This window comes from Python bivittatus, unplaced genomic scaffold (assembly GCF_059951505.1).
Source record: "Python bivittatus isolate LINGU-HERP-01145 unplaced genomic scaffold, Pbiv_v1 ctg000350_np1212, whole genome shotgun sequence".
NCBI lineage: Eukaryota > Metazoa > Chordata > Lepidosauria > Squamata > Pythonidae > Python > Python bivittatus.
Window position 1 is genome coordinate 7362044 of NW_028277074.1, and position 23002 is coordinate 7385045.

The window sequence follows — 23002 nt, forward strand, 5'->3', positions numbered from 1 at the left end:
GAATAAAGTGTTAAAGCTAAATTCAGTTTTTTAACAGCATGAATATAACTTATTTTTGCATGGTGTTCCGAATCCAGCTTTACCTGGGTTATGACGCATAAAAGCTTAGTATGTATAACAAAGTGTATGATAAAATATGTCTTTTTTTAAATGGATAACTGGAGATCCTGTCTGTAGGACACCTCAAATATTCTAAAAGTTAAAAGAAAGGAAGGATGCCATGAGGACTGAGTGAGCGTATGTAGGGAGGAATAAGAGAGAGGCTGCTTGGGTTAGAAAATTGGAGGGATTAGAATGCCTGGGTTTCAGTGTATGGTTTCTCAGAAGGCATCTTGTTCAAGGTTTCCTTAATTCCTATACTACTCTATCATTAAATTGGAAATTAATAGATCCTCTACCACATGTATATAACATTAACAAAATGGATAAGCCCTGTGTGTTTATTCTGTTTTCTGGGGGTGAGGGGGAGTATAAATTTGTTTATATTCAGCAGTTTATATGCATGTGTGATCTAGTCTTAAAAACTATGTACCTGAGAAATTACATAATGAAGAACAGTCTCCATGACATATTTGGCCTTGAAGTGGCATTAAGGATGCCTGTTTTATTTTTGTCAATGAGAGAGTACATTTGCCATGATGATAAAATCATTTCATGAATAAGGTACCAGCAGGAAAGAAAGAATAATCATTCTTTTTCCTCCTTGTAGATTATTTTAAAATGAAGAGCAGGCTTGTTAAGTTGTGAATCTATGGCTGTAGGAGATGGGAGTGACAGTTTGTTCATTTGTTACATTTATGTCCTATGTTTCCTCTCTTAAGGCATCTTGCATGGTTGTGTGTTCCATTTTATATTGGTAAGAATCCTGTGAGGAAGATCAGGTGGAGAAAATATAATTGGCTTAAGGTCACTCTGACTCTGTTTACTCTTTGCACTCCTATGATTTATTGCTAACAATAATCTCATTCATTGCTGTTTCTCTCCATTAATAAAATGGCATAGAGCCTTCTTTCTGCAAGGAGAGCTCAACAATCAATGCTCCCAATATGTCCTGTCAAAACAGTGCAAACTATTGTTAGCATCATTGCCTTATTGCACCAACCTCTCATCATTATCCAAAGTTTGTTGACAGTTTTTAAACATAAAAAGATAATAAGTGAGATACATGTCCTTTTCTTTTCTGTTCAGTTATGAAACATAGTTTTCACATGCAGAGTTTTTGTGTGGCTGAGGACTGGGGCTGAAGTAGGAATGGTGAAGGGTGAAGAAGTACCATGATAGAGTTTGGATATCAGAATCATTTGAAAACACAATTAGGATAGTATTCGTTGGATTACAAAGAAATATATATTGTTTACAAGTCATAGATATATTTTAATTACGTGGCTTTTACAGTCAAAACCCATATTCTGTTTTTCACATCTTAACTTAATCTCCTGGATGATATTGTTGAGAAAAAAGACAAGATGAACCTGCTGGAAACACATTAGTTTCATAATTATTTTACTACGTTGAAGTAAAAATTAAGGAAGTGTATTTCTCTGGTTACAATCAGTGGTATCTACGGGGACAGTGGGATAAAAAAGGTCAAGATGTGGTCATGACTGTACAAAGCTCCGCCCCTTTGCACGTGCATCAGTGTGGGCTTCAATCAAGTGGCCGCAATTACCATGTTGCCTTTTTGACACCTCCCCCTCACAACTTCCCCTTCAGATGCCCCTGGTTATAAATCAGGGTATGTCATGACAAAAGATATAGCTCTATCTGTTAATGTCATACAGATTTAATCAATATAATTTTGCTGTTCTAGAAAGAGGATGATTCATTTATTTCTTTTTTATGCTGCTTCAATTAAAGTTTGTACTACTAAAATACAGTAGTACCTCGGGTCACGAATGCTTCTGTTCACGAACAATTTGGTTCACGAACAGCACCATTCGCAAAATTTTGCTTCCATTCACGAACTCTGCATCAGGTGACGAACAGGATCCGCCCAGAAGTAGTCACAAAACATTTACTCATAATACTGTATTTGCTTTGTATACAGACCTAGTGTTTCAGAATTTATTACACTATACATTGCTCTTATCCAAACTTTTCTTTGCTCTAACTGTATCACAAGTGACAATCATCCCTCTTTTGAGGAATACTGGGGTAACAGAGAAAATAGAAACAATGAAGTGATGTCACTGAAGGGGTTGTAGTTGAAAGCAATTGGCTCTTGTGGGGGCAATTCTGGGAGACATTAAAAAGGTGCATTAAGCTTTAAAATACATATTTGTTTTTTTTTCTTACCACACTCCCAAAAATAAATGTTTTGACACATTCAGAGTGCTTTGGGGGCCATAAAAAGTAGTGCTGGGGTACATGCCATCATTCATACTCTTGTACATCTTTGGTTACAGAATTTGATGAAAGTATTTCATAAAATCTAGATGATTCATAGGATGCTAGGCAGCACTGCTAGAGAATAGAATGGTATGCACTACATTATGACTGAGGGACTTATAATTTCAGTCACCCAATTTTCCAGCTTGATAGTATCAGGAATGGAGCGTTGGGGAAGGAAACCCCCAAACCTAAGCCTTTGATACCTGCACTGTCTATACAGAAGGACTGTTGGCACCCTTGCTTTCTCATGCATGAATTAGCTTTGAGCTCTTCTATGGAGAAATGCAGTATCATTTAAATGGTTATTAGGACTTGGAGAGAATACACAGGAATATTTGGCTCAATGACCCAAGGAAAGTTTATTTCCCATACCCTGGTTCCAAACATTCACCCAAAAGCTTTCTTTTGAGTTATGCATAAATAAAGGAAAACCTCTACTTACATCTACTTAACTATATCCTTAAACAGAATGAAAATGGAAAACTAACATCCAGTCATTGGCCTCATTCGTGGTCCCAAAAAAGATATCTCCATTTGCTGAGGAGGCAGCAGACCAGATGCAAATCCTAAATGCCCTTACATAGTCTTGTTGATGTTAAACAATTGTAAAAGAGCACATAAATTAAACCAGAACAGTTCCATCAAAGCATATGGAAATTATTCAGCAGTAAGTAATTTCAGGAGTGTTGCCATTTTTTTCCCCTTTGAGTGTGGGAATTTCAGCACCATCTTCAATTTCAAGGAAGTATTTTAGTTTAAGATAGAGACTAATAACAGTTTCATCTCTTTTCAATTTCCATGTGTTAAACTTTTTTAACACATTGTTTATGGATTCACTGGTCTGGTAAACAAGGAGTCTGAACTAATTATTTTTTATCTTTCTTTTTTTTTAATATTGATCTGTTGCTTTGGGCTTGCTTTTTTATTTTTGACAGAAGTAAGTTTGAAAAATTTAATGGGACAAGCTGCAGTAAGAAGTGACTTGAAAGGCAGACATAGCTTCTCATGCAGTACTTCTGGGCGAACAGGCTTTTTGAAGACTTTTAAAACTACACAATATTTCATCAAATCTACATCTTAGCTGCAAAACTAGGATAAATATTCATGCTGGAAGTTCACTGGTTGGATGCTCTGTATTCGCTGGTTTGAATGCCATTCTAAAGTGTAGTTAGTGATATGAATCAAGATGCAGTAAATGTTGACTCTTTCCCTCCTTCCTTCACCCTAACCAGCTATGAGAAAGTTTTGCTTGCATTTTATATGAATTACAATTTATCAACTGTGATTAATCATAATTATGATTGAAGCAACAAACAAACTTCAAAGCATTACCAAATTATAGGTTTTGAATGTAATACTAAAGTGTTGTTATTCAAAATACAAAAGCAGAACAAGCTTCCAATCTCTTTACAAGCATTCCAGGAATTGGGTGGAGGGGACCACATAAATTTAAGATTCATTGTGGCTTATTCCTGTCATGCTGAATGCTGGTGTCTTATAATTTCTCAGTGAAAGTACCTGTATCTCTTGTCTTAGGCATATGTTAAATTTTATTAAGAGAGGTAAAGTTCATGCCAAAGGATTTTAGTAACTCTATATGAAATTAAAAAAAATAACTGCAATTAAAACTATCTTTTTCCAAGAAAATTGAATTAGATATACATATGTAAAATCAAGTTTATAAAAATATATTAACATCATGTTTATAAAATACATTTAAGTTTTTCATTTATGCATCCTCTCCTTTTTCTTTTGAAGCAGGTACCCAAAATCAGGACAAAAGTAAGGACACATCATGGTTTTGAAGTACAAAAGGAACTTCTAAAGAATCAGTATTAAGAGTTCCCATCCTTGCAAAAGGGGTCTCTCTGTCTCTCTCTGTCTCTCTCTCTTTGCATCTTCACAGCAGTAGTAGACATTCTGCTAAGCAGATGCTGAGCCAACAAGATAGAATTGTGTGACTGATCCTTTATACCCTGCTGCCCATTTCTCAATCCCAGGATTGTTGAGTAAAAATGAGAAGAAAAGCCAAGAGGTATCCATCATCCATCATTTGTCACCTGAACCTTCCACAGCATTTCTGCATTCCATCTTTTTACACCTTTAAATAAGCATTTGGCTTGGTTGTACGTTGGCTTCTAATATTAATGCACAATCAGGAGATGATCTAGCTGAAACTAATAGTTAACTTTCAGGAATGCATCTTTGGTAGCTATTTGTGAATCACTTTTTGTAGAAATGCAGAAAGTTTACATAAATATTTACAGGCTATTTTAGAACAAATTATTTTTTTTAAAAAAGTTAAATAATTTTAAAGTTCTGTTTAAAGAACTGGCTTGCAGAGGTGCACTGTCAAATGTTTAAAATGCATAGTTTTAGTTCTTTATGCAATTTCATTGTTCATTGCTCAATAACTTGTCATTTTTCACTGTTAGCAATATAGGTTCAGTCCTACATAGATAACAGTATCACAGGTTCTTGAATGTGTTTTACTTTCTTCTTAAACAATCATTCATATGTAAAATAGTTTTCATAGCTGTATCACTGAAAACACAAGTATAAGCTTTGCTGCTTTTAATGACAACTTTGAATTGGACAACTGGTTTGAAAATGTAACAGGATGCAGAATTCCTTTGCAATTAGGACTTTGAAAGTTCTAATTGCAAAGGAAGCTTGATTCTTAAGTTTACACTGACATTAGCTCTATGTCTTGCTGTTGAGCACAAAATACCTGATGCTAACCTAATTCCTTTCAACTTCAACCTAGATTAAAACACCTAGTTGGGTGCTTTAGAAACCACTTTATACAGTATTTGTATGTGTCTCACTTTTTTCCCTTATTGTAAACTGTTTGGAAATTTCCTGCTCATACCATCCTTAAGCAATCTATGTAGCATGTACAGTAGACTGGAAAGTACTATATGATACTGCAAAGAGATTTTGTACAAGTACAGTTACATAGATTTAAGCAAAACTCATCCTAGAGAAAATCTAGCTACAATGGTTGACACTGACTTAAAGGGACATATTTAATCACTCAATCAACTCTTTTAACTTTTGTTCTGTGAGCTGCTTAGTTGAGCATGGAAAAAAGACATTCATTGACAATTTCAGTAAATGTCAGGGAAGGTAACAACGATAAATATGGTAAGTTTACCATCAAAATATTAAACACCAATATGTTGTGAAACTTATTAAAAATGTGGTTTGGTTTGTCCAAAGTTATATTTTAACTAATTAGGAATATTTCTAATGGGAATCAGAAAATGGGCTGTATTTCAAGAGGCAAATGCAAGGGAAAATGTCTTTTGTGATCTAGATTAGGCCTTCTGTTTGTGGAAGCTTTATATATTTACAGAATGCTCACTACTATTAAATACTGGAATAAAGCTGTTCTTTTTTCATAGGGTTTTTTTTTTTTTTTTTGGCAGTCTATTGAGTGTCTTTTCTACCTCTCTCAGAATTGGTTTTTTTCTGAAACCTAAGTTAACCTATTGATTTCTAATTTAGCCAAAGATTTCACATGTTCTAAAATAAACTGTTATTTTACCTTGACTGTAAAGCTTCTACTGAAGCTGTCTGAAGTTTCCCACACTCAAAGCCATATGTGGCTTAAAAAACGGACAAGAAAAGTGCCATTGCCTGGAAAGGAACAGGAGGGATAAAGCTGTGTAAGAGAGAAAAAGAAGCAGAGGGCCAGGAGAAGAAACTAAGGATATATAAATGAAACCAGCTATCAAGTGGGGGAGCGGGGGGGGGGGGAAGAGAACTACAAAGAGTGCCCTGGTGGAGGTCCCTGAGTCCCAGCAGTATCATAGCCATCTATTTATAATAAATAGAACAAGTGGATACAATTACTCAGAAGTGACTTCTATTGCTTAGTTCCAAACTCACTGGTCCACAAACCCTGATTCCTTTAATTATAAATCAAACATTCTTGTGATGCAACTTTTTTGTTTGTTTTTTTTGTTCTAGTAGCAGCTTCTGTACACCTGCATCAGATAATTCAGTTTGAAAAAGCTCCCAATAGAATGCAGTTTCATAAAATGTTCTTCTCTATATATAGGCTTTACTTTATTCTTTTTTGGGCAATTTTTATTATTATTATTTTTTTTGCAATCAAGTTCCTTCCTTTTCCTTCCTTCCTTCCTTCCTAGACAGGATTCTGCATTCTAGACTGCATCACTACTGATTCACCAGAATCTTGTGTCTTAAAGGAATGAATGGCAGATAAAATTACAGCTTTACTATTCAAGAAAGTACAAGAGGCTGGTTTGAATTATGTGAAAAATATATTTCTCATAGCACAGTAGTGAGAGCAAATCATGCCCTTTCCAGGAATTCTAGTGATGTGCCTTGGCAAAGAGTTGGAAATATTGATATTATAGAATATGTTTTTCTACAATCTAGAAATTTTTTTTCATAAACCAATTAGCTATCATACATCTGACAACATGACATTACCCTCCCACAAATTGTATGCACATGAAACCTTTTAATAAATGAGTGCAAATAGATGCAGTTTAATTTCTACACAGGAAATCTACAAATTTACTCATGTAGATTTTTTTGTTTTTCTAAGGGTTCCAATTTTGCTTGGAGAGTTAATTTTCTATAAACTCTAGGCAGCTATGAAACTGCATGCAAATAAATGGGCAGCAGGACCATTTCTGCAAGTGATCCTCACCCGAGCATGCTTATTTCTCATGTTTGTGCCATGGGAATTAGACTACAGTGATAAACTTGAATAGATAAAGCCAAGAGTAAAGAACAGCCATGTGTGGGATCAGGTTGCAGGCTTTTTCAACTGGTGATAGAAGAGTTCTTATATATGTGCCGTAACACTTCATTGTGTAATATTTTTTTATCTCTTAAAAGAACAAATGCAAATGGGTGGATAATCCTATATTGGATAGATAAATAAGAAAGGTGGACCTACAAAACGCATTCCCTTCCTGTCATGGGATTTTTATAAGTTATCAGGATTTGATGAAATACACAGAAAAATCAAATTGCTTCCATCATTCAACATAGACATTTGTTTATTTAATTTATATGTCTTTCTATCTGTTTAACTAACAGCAGTTAAAAACAAGCAACAGCAAAATAAAATACACAACCAGAAGCCAAGGTAAAAAACAAATCAATCCACAATTAAAACCCCGTCTCATGGGCTCTCACTGACACCCTGGCCCCCATGCCTGGGAACATAAACATGTGTCCAGGGTCTTGCAAAAGGCCGGCAGAGCCCTTCCTTAGAGATGTGCAACTCCAGCTTGAAGAGAGATTTAAAAGCCACAATAAAGATGGTTGAAAGTTGTCACTGCAGAGTACAAATTGGAGAACATATGAATTACAGTATCTTGGATGTGCTTTGCAACTCAGAATGTGGCTTGGCAGAGCTTCTTTGGGACAGTCCGTAACACTAGTTTAAATAAAAATATATATTAATTGGTGAAATAAATATATATGCAAATAAATGCAATATAACATTAGCCTTGATACTGTGAATGTTTATAATATATACAAAATCCAATATCTTTCACAGAAATATAAATGGTGAGACAAATAGTATGTCTGCAAATATGAATTTGTAGTCATTATTTTCTCCGTTTTCTAAACATGACTGATGGTTTGGGCATGATATATTAAAACCTCACTAAGTACATATCCATTCATCTAATACAATTGGATGGAGATTATAACACAAACTATTAATGTCCAAATGGCAGGGCTGTACTTGCATTGTTTGATATTTTTGTCATAACAATGTTAAAGAGTCACTGTCAAAGAAAGAATAATTTTTTTATCTCATTGGCAATAAAAACTCGTTCTCCTGCTGATCTTGGAAAGACACTAAGATGGCAGATTTCTTTTAAAACGTGGCATTTTGCATCCTCCTTTACTATCCAAACCATGTACAGTGAAATTAAGGTGGTAACACATTTTCTTCCACTTCATTAGGGAAGGAGGAAAACACTTTAAAATACTAGGAGCAGCACTTTGAAACAAGTTTAGTAATTTGTGACATTTTCCAGGTTGGGTGGAGACATAACCAAGATATTCTTAGATGTGCTTCTGGAATAGTCCAATTTTCCTTTGTTCCATTGCTGTTTCTGCTGTCCATTCACTCACTTTACCCCAGTGAATGCAACTTACAAATGGAAAGGCAGGAAATATGGAGACAGATTTTCTTTCTTCTGGAACTTCTGGGTTAAATGGAGCAGGAGAAGGACAGTTAGTGGCTCTGGGGTTTGGCAGTAACCATTCCTTACCCACCAACCTATATACTCAGGTTTGAGCCTTGGCAGATGCTAGTTCTCTGTTTAATGGTTCTCTAGTTCTCTGTTGCAATAAATAATTGAACAATCATTCACATGCCATAGAGAACTAATTTTTATGAATCAACTGAAAAAGAATACTGACAAAACTTCTACCAACAATACTGTTCTTTCAAACTACATGAACTGCAGGGGGCCAAGAAGGTATTAATAACACACACTGTCCCCTAGCATACATAACAATTATTTTCCAGACAGTGGTTACGATTCCGGAAATCATAGTCTCCTTAATATTTTAGACAAAAAATTAAAATGAGAGGGGTAAACATTGTCATTGGAAACATTTTTTACTGTCCCAGATACCAAGTTAATTTTTATAGGGGTGCGAGCAATTGGTATTAGCTAACAAATTCCACAGCTTATGCAGGTAAATTCCCCTCACTCTGCAATAGACTGGACTCAATGCCACCACCATCCCACAAAAAGAAGATTTCAGTATTGACATGGCTATTGGCTGTACAGCAAAGAATTTTATCTTTGGATATTATGGAATTTGTTCATGTCATATGCTGTTCCACAGATATGAAAATGCTTCCAAAATGTAGGTTGTTTCCAGGAATATGTTAAAATATATTCACAACAAGTTTCCAGTAAACAATGTAGTAGCCTCTGATCCCTCCTCCCCCTCAAAAAAATTTTATTTATGTATTAATTCAACACTGTGTCTATCAGGAAGGTACAATTCCAGCCACTCCAAGGGCCACTTTATTACCACTAGCTGAATGATGAACGGCACTTTTTGGGGAGGGTGGAGGAGTGGGGTGCTTTGCTATGGTTTGCATGTGGCCTACATTAATGGTTAATAATAATTACAGGCATGAAAATCTCAGTATATTTATCTTGAAATAAATATGTAGTATAAATGACTGAAATTGCAGAACATTCTGAAATGTTACTCTCGATTCATGCAGTGCATCGTGCACTACTGGACCAACATGGATACTATTCAACGACAATGCATACAACAGGACTTCAGAGCAAGCTATGACAGACCACATAATTGAGCATATTCTGCCATAGTTCACTTGTTTGCTCTGTAGTGGGAATACCTGACATTTTATTTATTTTTATAGTATATTTATTACCCAACTCATCACTGATATACGGTTTTGCCAGGGTGCTTCATTACTTGCAAGGTTCCCAACAGCAGTAAATATCTTTGTCTCTATGATCCCCATGACCTAAAAATATTGATTTTTTTTTTCAAAGTCAGGCATGACCCTTTTATTTGAAGGAAATGGATGGAGACTAAGACATCTGCTAAAAATTCCCAATCAAAAAATTTGGGGGGGGGGGAATGTTTTGATGAGGGTATTTTGGGGAGGAACATACATGTAATTTAAATAATTATTTTAACTTCTCATGCTATCTATCAGAAAGCTTTGCTCTGTGATTATAGTCATTTGTTTTAGATCCATGGATTTCAATTGGATGTGCATATGCTCGCTGAGTGCTGGATAGTAACCAATATCTGCACATCTGCAACTAGTTTTGTTATTGTTTTGCACTAGCAGGGAAAAATTGAGTCAACCCTCTGTTGCTTTCAAATCATGCTTTGTGAATGCTCCTTGTATCACTTCATTAGAAAAACAGGCAGTTTGTCTCTAATGCTATAAAGATCACTGCATCATATCCTAATTCCTCTTTCATCCACAGAATTCTAGGAGGGTAGTCGCAATAGCTAAATAATAACACAAATATTTTATCAATACAACTACAAGATCCATTATCAATTGAGCTACATATATAGCTGTTTTCTTCTGGGTGAAGTTAGATGAACATAATATGTGGGCTACACAGTTTCTTAGTGAAAAATTCCTTTCTTCCTCATCACATTTAAAAGCAAAATGACTGGGATCGTACAGCAAGGAAAGAAACCACTTTATGGCTTAGCACAATATATACTGTAGTTTTTAAACCATGGTTTATAGCTTAGGATCTTACGTGAAGCCTGTTAACTATGCTACATTATATTACATTAATGGTTAAACAACCAGTGGTATTTTATTTATTTATTTATTTTATTTATATAGCTTCCCAGCTCACATTTGTGACTCTGGGTGGCTTACAATTAAAACATAAACAGTACCAAAAAAATAAAACAAAAATAAAGAAGCCATACAAACAATAGAAACATTAAAAACAATTCAAAGCCATACAATACAGTCATTGGGAAAGGACAGACATTCAAGAACAGTACAGCCATTTTATGGGCCAGCCTGACCTTGGGGGGAATGATGTTCCATTGGGTAGGTGCAGCAGCAGAAAAGTCCCTTCTCCTGGGTCCCACCAGGTGACATTCTCTAGCGGATGGAACCTGCAACAAGCCTCTTCTGCTGGACTTGATGGGACAGGTAGATGTCACTGAGGAGAGGCGGCCCCTCAAATAACCCAGTCACATGCCTTGTAGGGCTTCATAGGTTATCACCAGCACCTTGAATTGGACCGGGAAGCAAACTGGTAATCAAAGCAGCTTGCAGAGCAGAGGTGTAATATGTGCATTTTGCACCAGCTGAAGCTTCCAAATACTTTTCAAGGGCAGACCCATGTAGAGCGCATTACAGTAATGCATATCTCGCCCAGTGGCCTTATGTAGCTGTTAAATAGGAGTGGATATAATACCAAATCTTGTGGCACACCACAATTTAGGGGACAAGGGAGGAACCTCTTGCTCCTGATCAACACCAACTGAAAACAGCCACTCTTTAAGGGGTGTTGGCATCATCCACTCTCCCAAAGACAAATTTACCAGCATTGAAACCCCACCACTTGTCACCTCCCTGGAAGCTTTTGCCAACCAGGAAGGGCATGGATCTAATAAGCAGGTGGCTGGGTCATAAGGACCTGTCTGCTTCCTTGGGCCCAACAGGTTCAAACTCCTCCTAGATAACATGGCAAGACTATGCCCCAGGGATCTCCACAGGACCAGCTGGAATGAATTGGAGAGATTTTGTCCAACAGATGCTCTGCAAACTCCTCTGTCCAGCCCTGAAGGTGTATCCCAGAGTCCCCTCTACCCAAGAGGGCTCTGGTCACCCTAAACAGGGCCACTGGTCGGCTATCTGTGGACATAATAAAAGGGGAGAAATACTGATCAGAAGTACTGACATCTGATGTGCATCCAGTGAAATTCTGATTATGAGGTAAAATACTTCTTCCAAAACAATCAGATAAATTCCTACTTTTTAGAATGCAAAAAAGGGGAAAACCTGTAAGTAAAAGGTAAGGAAAAACATTCATTTTATGAAAAAGAGAAATTAGATGTATAATACAAGAGAAATTAGGTTCCAATATAAGTGGTACCTGAGACTGATCTGGATTATTTTGATTGTTTGTGGATCTATTCCCTATAACCTCCTCCTTGTAAATGTATTCCTATGTATACATAAACCAAGCAAAATGAACAGGAGTAAAATTGATTAGTATTAATTAACAATAAGGTAGCTTGGACTGTTTTCTTCTGAGCAGTCTAAAGACAAACAGCCTTGCAACAAAAATGTTCCATTAATAGAAACAAGAGGAACTTGTCAAGTTTCATGTAATTACAAACCTCTAGTCACAATATCATTTGATGAACTGGAAATTCATCTCATCTTGGGGCTACATATAGATCTAGTAAAGCCCACTGGACACAACCAAGATGAAGTTTGTTGAAACTGGTATCACACAATGGAATTCACATAATTAGTACCTCGTCCTGTCAATTTTAATGAAACATGCATTGCTAAATGTGTTGTGCGTATAATCCTTTCATGGGGTTCACATTAGGAAGCCAGCCATTATGGGTCATAAACCATGGTTTATAGCTTAGAAGAGTGGAAAAAGCCAAAATTTCTTTCAATAAAGAATAGTTAAGCAATGATTTAAGCATGTATTGGGACCAGAATTTCCAAAGGCCATTCCATTCAACTGTGTAACTGTTGAAGGTTGAAGCATGCTATGTGTATCTGTGAGCATTTCTGAGAGCAGGAATCTAACTTGAGCAAGGAATAATGAAGCAATAACTATAACAGAAAGGGATTTAGCACAGGAAATACACAATCGGGATAAGCAAAATCTAGTACCTAACTAAACACATCCTACTAGGAGAAGAAACAAACCGCATGTTCTCTCTGTGTGTGTTTGCCGAAAGGGCAGGATGAAGTGACCTCAGATTAGCAATCTCTTAGATAAAGAGCTGAATGATAAATGAAGAGGGGAACAGAGCATATTCTTAACTGTCTATCTATACCCTACTACTCCCTTGTGGTAAGTAGGTCATGAGGTATTCCAACAGTACCTCCAATAGTGTCAGCAATCATTAAATAAATGTTGTTTTCAAAGGTAGCATCTCAGGCTTTCTGAAGACCTACAGTGGAACCACTTGGGACATGAACAAAGCACAAAAGAGCATCAGTCCCTTAATTACAAAGGTGGCCCTACCATGTGAAACAGCCTGTCTATGGAAGCCCAGTCAGCACTGACCCTGACATCCTTTCATAAAGCTGCTGAAACAGCTTTTCTGTGGCCTCTGAAGCTTGAAGTTTAGTGCTGCACTGGTGTCATTGTGTTAGCCCCTAAAGTTACATTTTTATTGATTGTGTTGTTTTATGTTATTATTTGATGGATGGTTTTAATTATATATTTTGTTTTATGCTTATGTACATTGTAAGCTGGTGTGAGTAATTGCTGATTCATCAGCATATAAACATAATAGGCATACAAACAAATTAAAATGACAGTATACAAATGGGTGTTTTATTTGTGAGACAAAATCATTTCTACCATGAGTTCCTGTTTTATATCTTCTGGAGAGGCTCCCCTTTGCATTTTACTGAGGCATACCTAGTTTACATCCTGGCTTATTGCATCTTGCAGACAGAATGCACAACAGACAGTGATATTCAGAGTTCAGCTGGTGCTCTCTTGAGTCTAGAAAGATAAGATACTTTGGTTGTATTCCTAAGAACATGTAGGACCCAGAGAATATTGGATTGCACATCAGATTTGTTTGTTTGTTTGTTTGCTTGTGTATATATCTCACTCAGGCAGTAAACTCTGACCCCCAAACTAATCCTGGTATGGTTCCTTTCACTGTGATGCCCTCAGCAAACACCCAGTACATTCATCCTTAAGTGTCCAGCATATTTACCTCTGTCCCACAAACTCAGTAGGGAGGAAATGCCCTTGACTAACTGTAACATCAAGAGGGGCATCTTTGGAATGGAAAGAAGTGAGACATGGCAGAAGGCAACGGTGAAGCACTTCTGTACTCTGACAAGACACCTGCATTATTATGTCATGTAATTACTAAGTCAAGTTTGCCTTGATGGCATCTTTCCCTTTTTGTCCTCTGCCTATGCCCTTCCTTACTACAGCATGCTTTGGCCATTCTGTCACAAGTTTTTCTGGTGGAGTAGATGTCCAGCTTAAAGTTGAGCCAGCAAGCAGAAGGAGATCTTCTGGGGACCACTGGCAGAGCACAATAAGCAGAAGGTAATTTCTACTAGTAAAAAATTCTGTCTCATGTTGTCTCCTTTAACCAGCAAATGTTTTAGTTAGGAACTCTGTTAGTTGTCTTTTTATATTAAGCAATGGGTGGGATTATTAGCTTGTTAAAGGATATAAATTACATTCCTTAGACAGGTCAGACTCAATAAATCAAGGCTTCTCACTGCATCTTCACTGTGCAAAAAATGTTCATGCCTTTTGTCTGTTAAAAAAGGAAAGAGAATAAAGTAGTAACCCTCAAAAAATCAAGGTGATTTTGTCACTTAAGACAAACTATAATAATTCAAGATCACAGTTTGATCACAAGGTTTCTTCACAGCTGGTAACTTCCAAGTTTTTCTTCACTTTTGAGGGATCCTGATAGCGAAGATAACTGTGGTCTCAAAGTCATTACTCTTGTTAACAAAATGACGTTGCTCCTTTTAAATCATCAGTGCTGGTTTTGTCTTGGCCTTCATTGGAAGCAGAGCAAACATTTTAAAATGTTTCCAGAATAGTTTCACCCAGGGAATACATATCCACAGAGGTCAGTGTTGCCAGACATATTAGTGATGAATTTTAAAATAAACACTGGGATGTTTGGAAATGTTTGGTGTATGCAAATATGTAAAACATGCAAAACAAGGGTAACAGCTGTGGGGTGTTCTCGCAATCCACATGAGTAAAACCTCCATTACCCCCCCCCCAGCTGAATAACAGGCACAGAGGATACTTGATAGCAGTTCTACTCAAGAAGAAGAACAGATTGTAACTGTGAAGTAAAATCTAACTTTTCAAAACTGTTAAAGCAATTCAAAGCCTCATATACCAGCAGAGCACAATTTATTCCTTTCCTAGAGAAATTTTCAATTTCTGCTATATACTAAAAAGAGGTATTTAAAATGAGTTTATCAAAATACAGAGATGTTACCATTTATGTTAGTCCAACCATCCCTTCTCTTATTTTTTATCTAACTGATATAGAGATTACTCCCCTGATTTTTTTGGCGTGTGTTGGGATTTTTTTAAAGAGGCAAAATGAGTGCCCTAAGCCAAGGGGCAAAAAAGGTGTAAAATCACATTTCTGAGAATTGGTAAATTTGCTGCTGAATTTCAATGACTTGATTTAGAGTCTTCTAGAGGATACCAAATGGGGTTGGAGGCCTGCATGAAGTATGTTCTGTATGAATGCAGACAGGAAGCTAAATTTTATTTTATTATATGGCTTGTGGAATATAATTGAAATAATAAATAAATAAGTCTATCTAGTATGCTTGACCTCCACTGAAGGACTATTGTTATGGTCCATGTTCTGCACAGTTGGGAAAGGCTAATCTATAATTTGTAGTGTCATGCTTTTGGAAAAGTTTGTATTTCCACTTATGCACAATACATTTTATTTTGTTCTTGCTAGATAATGTACTGGAATGCATCTTCCTTCCTTCCTTCCTTCTTACATATTGCATTTCAGCAACCATGAGTCCTTTAAAAGCCTTAATCCAGTGGATTTCAGTAATGCCAAGTGCCAGACCCAGGCACTTCTTCACTAATTCTCTTAAAACTGACAGACCCCAGGAAAAAACCCTTAAAAATAACTACTACTACTACTACTACTACTACTACATGCAATGCTACCTTGTCTCAGAATTTGCTCCACTACTATATAAACTCTGACACAATGCATTTTTGTATGAAGAAATCCATGATTTTACTGCAGCAGGAGGTAAAATTCTTTCCCCTTTCTCCAAAATATCTGACCCCCTCATTTGAAAAGAACAGGTTTAAGCCATCTGTAGTCAGAAAAAGGTCTATTGTTGTGTTATGCTGAAAACCCTTGCAGCTGTGGAATTGTATGACTGGCCTGACAACCAGAAACAATGGTTGGATGCTCTGTGCTGTTAAACTGTATGAAGAGCAGAAGAACATCATGTGTCCAGCTTTTTGCTTTTTTTGTTTCTTTTTTTGAGAAGGAACTACTGAACAATAATGGAAAAAATTAGAACTAAGATTTTCCTCCACCTAAGATATGTCTAGATATAGATATATAGATCTATTCCAGAAAAGCCCCATGAAGCTAGTAGCTAAAATTAAGTGCGGCTAACTATGAAGATTTACAAGAAAATAAATGACTAAAGTGCAACATATTTCTGACATTTTTTCCTATGCAATATTCGAGACTTCTCTTATTTTTTATTTTTCTAAAAAAATTATTCATACACAATGAACAAAACAAAAGAATCTTATAAAAAAACTAAAAAATAGAAAAGAGGGAAGCTAAAGACAAACTAAAAATGCAAACTAAGGAAAAAAGAAGAAAGAGTCTTTGATTTTATACTTATCAACAGTTACTGGTTTACTAATGACTTTTTTTTTTTTTTTTTTTTGGTGCCTTCCAGTCATTGTTGACTCCTGGTGACTGCCTGGACCAGCTCCTTCAGTTTTCTTGGCAAGATTTCAGATGTGGTTTGATGTGCTATTGGCTGCTTCCTAGGACTGAGAGGGTATGATTGGCCCAAAGTCACCAGATGGTGCCTAAAGTGCAACCAGAACTCATGGTCTCCTGGTTATTCCTTACACTGCTTTTTCTCCAGGAATTTAAGCATCATACTTAACATTTCTTCCTCCAATTTTCTTTCAGACAACAATCCTGAAAGGTAGATTTGACTTACGAAAGTTCAAACAGCCCAATGAACTTTCATTGCTGAGTTGAAGACTTGAATCTGGTTTTCCTAAATTGTGTTCCAACCTATTAATCACTGCAATGTGCTGCTTGTGTCCTTCTCTTGGAAAACTGATGATTAGAACAAAGTGATATTATTTTTAAATTAAACATTAAATAATTTCCTAGGCAATTTGAATTAGATTTTTTTTCTCCTCTAATAAAAAGTTGGGCAAGCCAATTTTTTCCCTTTCTAGCATGAAAAGACTCTGTGTACTCCATTAATAATCTGATTTAAAACCATATGTAAAAACTTCACATGGCTTTTTATAAGCCCACTAAATAAGCTATGGTTAAATTGATTAAAATGGAACATGCACCTCTCTGTAATGCTTAATTTCTATATACATATATATTATATATATTAAACCATATGGAAGAAAAAGCAAAAAAGAAAAAGATGTTGAAAACAATAGAAAGCAAGGAGAAAGAAAGAGAAAACAAACAAAAAATCTTAAAGATATGACTTCCAATCTTCTTTATAGAAGTTATAGGCATACCTGAAACCATTTCCCTTCTCTAAATTTCATAACATGTTCCCTTATCTCCATATCCATCCCTTATTAATCAGTAAATCCAGAAATCACCAGTTCATTTTTATCCATTTTCAGCAAAAAGTCCATAAAGGATTTCCAGTCTTTTATAAAGGTAATTGTTGTTCCCTCCTTAAGCACAGTTTAGCCATTTTCTGCAAATTCTGCCATCTTCACAATCCATTCCTCCATTGTGGATATGTCTATATTCTTCCATCTTTGTCAAATATGTTTATATATGCTGCCATATATAAAACCAATTGTCCATCAGTAATATAAATAAATCAGTGTTTTTATTTTTCACAATGGGCTATACTAAACATAATATTAAAAGTAATACTATCTTCAAGATATGCTATTTTAAATTCAGGAGCCACACAAGGCTGGGTCCCCCAGTAACTGCAAATGGCACAACCAGTAAGAGAAGCTTAAACTTCGTTTCCTTGCTGCAGTCTTGCAAAAACTAAGCCTACGGTTGATTGTGCTATTTCCAATGGAATAAAATATCTCATTTATGATTTTACTGAATATTTGGAAAACTATTAGGTGGGGTAGTCAAAAAGGAATAGGCAGATTGAAACAGTCATTACAATATGCCTAATATTTGCTATTCTTAACTGGCTCCACGAGAAAAGTTGGAACCTGCATTGTTAACTCAATCTGTTATACAACTGTTTGATTTTTAAATAATCTGTTGAAGAACTACAGAACAATTACATTAAAATGCAAAAAACAACAGCAACAACCAAAAAAACCATCCCATTCCAATCAATTACTTTTCTATGCATTGAAACCTGTAGGCACAAATCTGAAGGCTATATATATTGAATTAGACAACCTTTCTCTATATTGTTTATCCTAGTGTTCTCCAAATCAGAACTCTGCTGATATATTTAACTCCAGCCAGCATGTCTGAAGCTGAAATCCAATGCATGTGGAAAACAAATTGGAGGAGGCCAAGGTTTGGAGAACACATTATGCTCAAATACTGTTGGCTTGTTTGTAGTTCAGTGTATTGTATGAACCCAAAAAGCCATGATTAACTAGGTCATTCAAATACAGTCACTATTACTGAGAACAGATTTCCAGGATCTCAGATGGGAATATTTTCTGGGGATAGAAGGGATCAATATGGGGCCTTGTGCATACAAAGAAAAATGTCTAAAACAGAATTATGGTCCTTTCTACTGTTAATTCTAAATGCCTTGCCTATGTTCTCCATTGTTTATTTCATGAGGACAATAATAATTGAATCCTAAATAAATATTTCAAGTTTTTTTCTGAGAAACTATGCAATATACTCTGAAGAAAGTACTGAGTTTTACTTGGATTTAGCCAATATACTCTCATTCATTTCAATAACATTCAGTTGATATATGCATATTTGGAATTTAGCATTAAGGCCATATCAGCATTTTATATTTATGCATTTTATATTTAAGAATAGCTTTTGTTTTCTTTGATACTAATATATCAGATTCAGAGCAAAATAATATGCCAGATGTCAAAAGAAGGTTTCATTGATAATCTCCAAAGATATGTATGCATGAGTTGGAAGGAAAAATAAAAAGGGGACCATCAGCAGCAGCAGCAAGATGGATGGAGTCAGTTAGAGAAGTGATGGGTGAACAATTGGAAAGACCAGATCATCCTGAAGAATATCCACCTATGATGTTGCTAGGAATCAACACCAATTTGATGATCCATAATCAATTAATTTAATCAATATGTGTATGTATGTATATTCTACATATGTACACATGCCCCCTCCCATTTTCTAGGATGTAGCAATCAGTATCTCTGGAATTAAGGACAGAAATCACACCGTTTTTTATCACCCTTCAGATTTTTTTTTTTAATGCATTTTTCCCCTTTTCTTCTTGAGTCTAATTAGTTGCCTGTTGGGAAACAGGAACCCTGAGTTGTCAAAATAAAACTTTTTTCCCTCCACTTTTTTTTGTTTTGTTTTTTGTTTTACAGTCACATTCCAATATAATTAGATGGCTGATTAGACTAACAAACATAACCACAGCTGTTAGAAGCCTAATACTACTTAAGCTTTACCTCCCGGCTTTACTTTTGACAAGCACAAAGACATATGGTAATGTTACATTATTTTGTCTCCTTGTGTTGCTAAGCTAGACACTTTAGTTCAGATGCCAAAATCATTAGAAGCCAGGGAGAGAGAGAGAGAGAGAGAGAGAGAGAGAGAGAGAGAGAGAGAGACCACTTAGTGAACATCTGAAAACAAAGAAGGACACAAAAAGAAGGAGGCAAAAAGAGGGATAAGTCAGTAAGGAAGCATATATATAGATAGCCCAAAATTGTGAGTGAGTGTGTGAGGTAAGCTAAAGCAGCGAATGAGATGAGGCTGGCAAAGAGTATTAAAACAACAAAGCACCCTTTTTTAAAAACACATATGCTCAAAATAAAAGAAAGAGAAAAGAATCAGTATACCAGCAGCCCAGCGAAGATGGTAAGGTGATAAGATGACACAATGCTAACAGGTAGCTAAGAAAAGGCAAAGCTGTTCGATTCCTTTCAGTTTTATCCAACAAGCGGTTATGCGCTCCACCAAGCAACTATGAAGAGCAGGATGAAGGGGCAGGGTCTGGGTTCTAGTGAGGTATACTTTGGGATAATATGAAGAAACTGGATGATTTGGCTATTTATGTGAAAAATCCTGGAGAATGGATGAAGTGCCAGGTGACTAGTAGAAAACAGGGGAATTTCAGAAAAGTTAGTCTAACATTGGCACCAGGGAAGATTCTAGACAGATCATAGAAAATTATTTGTTAACACAGAAGTGGGATGTAAATTGAATGAATAAGTGACTGTTTTAATTGGGATACTTGCACTGAACAGGGAGTTAGTAGCTTAAATGGTATCTTCATTATTCTCTCATCCTAATGGACTATGACAAAAATTAAATGCAATTAAATACAGCTAATATGACTATCTACTCATTTTAAAAATTATGTTTCCCTTCAAGCACACTAAAAATGTCACTTTGATTACAATGTACCCATGCCCTAGTTCCTTAAGTAATGATACTAGTCTGCATTTTATTTTAGAAAGGTTTGTTGGCAAGATGATTTGGCCCATAGTATGCTAACTACGTCCATTATAATTAAAGTTTATGGCCCACTTCTTCTACAGTAAGTTGAGTTGTTCTTGTGGTAGTAAAGCAAATACCGGAAATTTAACATAGGCATATCTGCAAGTACCTTGAACTGCTCCTGTCCTTTGCTCATTCCAACTTGTTTCTAAGTTTGCTTAGGAAAATCTAGACAGAGACTTTGGCAACAGCTTGCTAGATCTGAACTGCAGACTATCATGCCCTTCCATTGGATAATTCCCCTCCTGCTTTGCACTCTCATCTTTCTTTTCCAGAAAAGTAATTCCCAATCACTTTCCTTCCTATTGGTGGGTCTTCCTGGACAATATACTACACTCACAGACACAATTAAAGTTAAATTGAAATCAGGTATACAAAGTTAAAGTATCAAAATGCATATACATGCAGGCACAATAATCAACTTAACCAGTTTAAAAAGATCCCTTCCTTCGCACTCTGGTCTATTCTACTAACTTATACATCTCTCTTTGGCAGCACTGTTGAAGTATTACAGTGCTTAAGATCTTTGATTATAGAGAAGGTTGCCAGTTCAAAACAAAACCCAGCAGAAACTTTTTTTTAAAGTATGATCTTTATTTTGTGAGCATTTATAACTTTATATTTTTATTATAAATATATTTGAGTGGCTAGTTTTTTTCCCTGGCCTTTTTTTTTTTTTTTTAAATCAATGCAGGGGTTAAGCAAAGATCTTAAGCACTGTGCTATTTCATTTGTCTATAAAGGCTGGTATAGAAACTATTAGAGTGAACGATAAGCATTGGCTCAATTGAAAGGATGGTCCTTTCTCTGCAAAATAGCCAAAGAACTGCTGAGATTAGCCTACAACAAAGTGAAGCACTCTATCTCAAACAGACAGACACTCAAGGCAACAGAACAGGGAAAGGTGAACTTCAGAAGTGGAACAGAAAAATGTGCCCTGTTGCTTTGAAGGTGAGTAGGGATTAATGGAGGGTGACATTTCTGTTTCCAGAAACAGTTTCCTGCCTGATCTGGCAACTTGTAGTATGATAAACCCATAAATGTTATTCTTTTTTTGATTTCCAAATCATCACCACCATAGTAAAAAAAGCTACAGTCAAGGTAACCCACAATATAATTTATTTGCTCAGACTAAATGGGCAGAAAATGAAGGCTCTGCCTCTACAGATAAACCTACAGATTAAAGCAGACTTTTGGGTTTACTTGAGTTCAGTTGTTCCCATAATAAAACCTCTGATTCTTACATTATCACCGTGCTCTAGAGTATAGCATGCAACCAGGAATGACTGATAAATGTATATATAACAACTGGCTGTGCCAGCTTCATGGCTCTTTCTGCACCACTTCAGGATCTGCCAAACAGCTGACTGGCATGATAGGTTAGCAGTTCAGCAGTTCAACTCTGCTCTCAAGTGGCTCGCAAATTTTTTTAAAAAAATTAACTATCAGTTCCTATGAGCCAACACAAGCTACGTAGATCCAGTGCACCATTGCCTGCAACTCTCACCAACCTATGGATTTCTAGTTTCATACACTTACCCCTTCTCCTTTCCAATCCAGAAGAATTCCTGTATTCATATGGACTCACAATCATCTAGATCACAGCAATTCATGTTTTCTGACACACACATTTTAGCCCTTTCATTCATAATTAAAGCTATACCCTCATGTCCATACATGCATGCATCAACTCTAGTCTTCACATTCTTAAAGGTAAACATTTTATACTGCAACTTCATAGAATTCTGACTCAGTCTTACAATGAAATAACTACAGATGTTTGGCACCTCACTGTAAATAAAAGTATACATTGGTTTATAAAAGCCTTGAAACAAAAGTACCAAGAAAATAAAGGATATTTGTAAGACCCATCCTGCCAAGCCAATATTATCTGTCTGACACATGGTTGTCATTGTTTGCTCTGTGGATGCTTTTTGTTCCTGTGCAAGTAAATACATTGTTTTTATGAAAAGTATACCAAAAATATTTGAAATCAGGAATGACAGGACAAAATATATAAGACAATTTAGGATTGGAATAAAAATGAAAGAACTGGCTTTTTTCCTATGGTAAGTAAATGGAAGCATATTCACAAAAGGAAGGTTCCTATTCCTGTTTCCTTTTCCTCCAGCGTGGAAGACTGCAGCTACTCTGCATCTTCTGAAAACAGAATAATTACTTTTGCTGGTTTGGGACATCTCTCCCAACAGCCCTTCAGGCACCCATTGTTCAGAGAAGCTTTCCTTTATTCCCAATATTTATTTATTTCACATATTTCTGTTTCCAAATTATCAAAACTCTAGGTGGTTCAGAAACACAAAACATTAATTCAAATTCCTAAAGTCAAGAAGTAATTAAAATTAAAGATCCTATAAGTTTAAAACTGGCCATTCAAAGTGCATAATGCTCAGTTTTTAAAGCTTGCCATAAA

The 23002-nt window shown here is 36.0% G+C and overlaps 1 protein-coding gene across 4 annotated transcripts in view; it reads left to right on the forward strand.

The window, feature by feature from the left end:
• Nucleotides 1–19389, forward strand: part of VGLL3 (vestigial like family member 3) — a 34935-nt gene extending 15546 nt beyond the window's left edge. For 2 of the 4 annotated variants that reach the window (XM_088144566.1, XM_088144567.1), the window contains 2 exons: nt 14090–14207; nt 16598–19389. In XM_088144566.1, coding sequence (XP_088000692.1) covers nt 14090–14207; nt 16598–16607 — 128 coding nt within the window. In that variant the 3' untranslated portion in view covers nt 16608–19389. Of the gene's footprint in view, nt 1–4149; nt 5809–14089; nt 14208–16597 lie in introns of those variants that run through there. The other 2 variants (XM_025173852.2, XM_007439290.4) reach the window with 2 other exon arrangements.
• Nucleotides 19390–23002: the final 3613 nt, after the last annotated feature.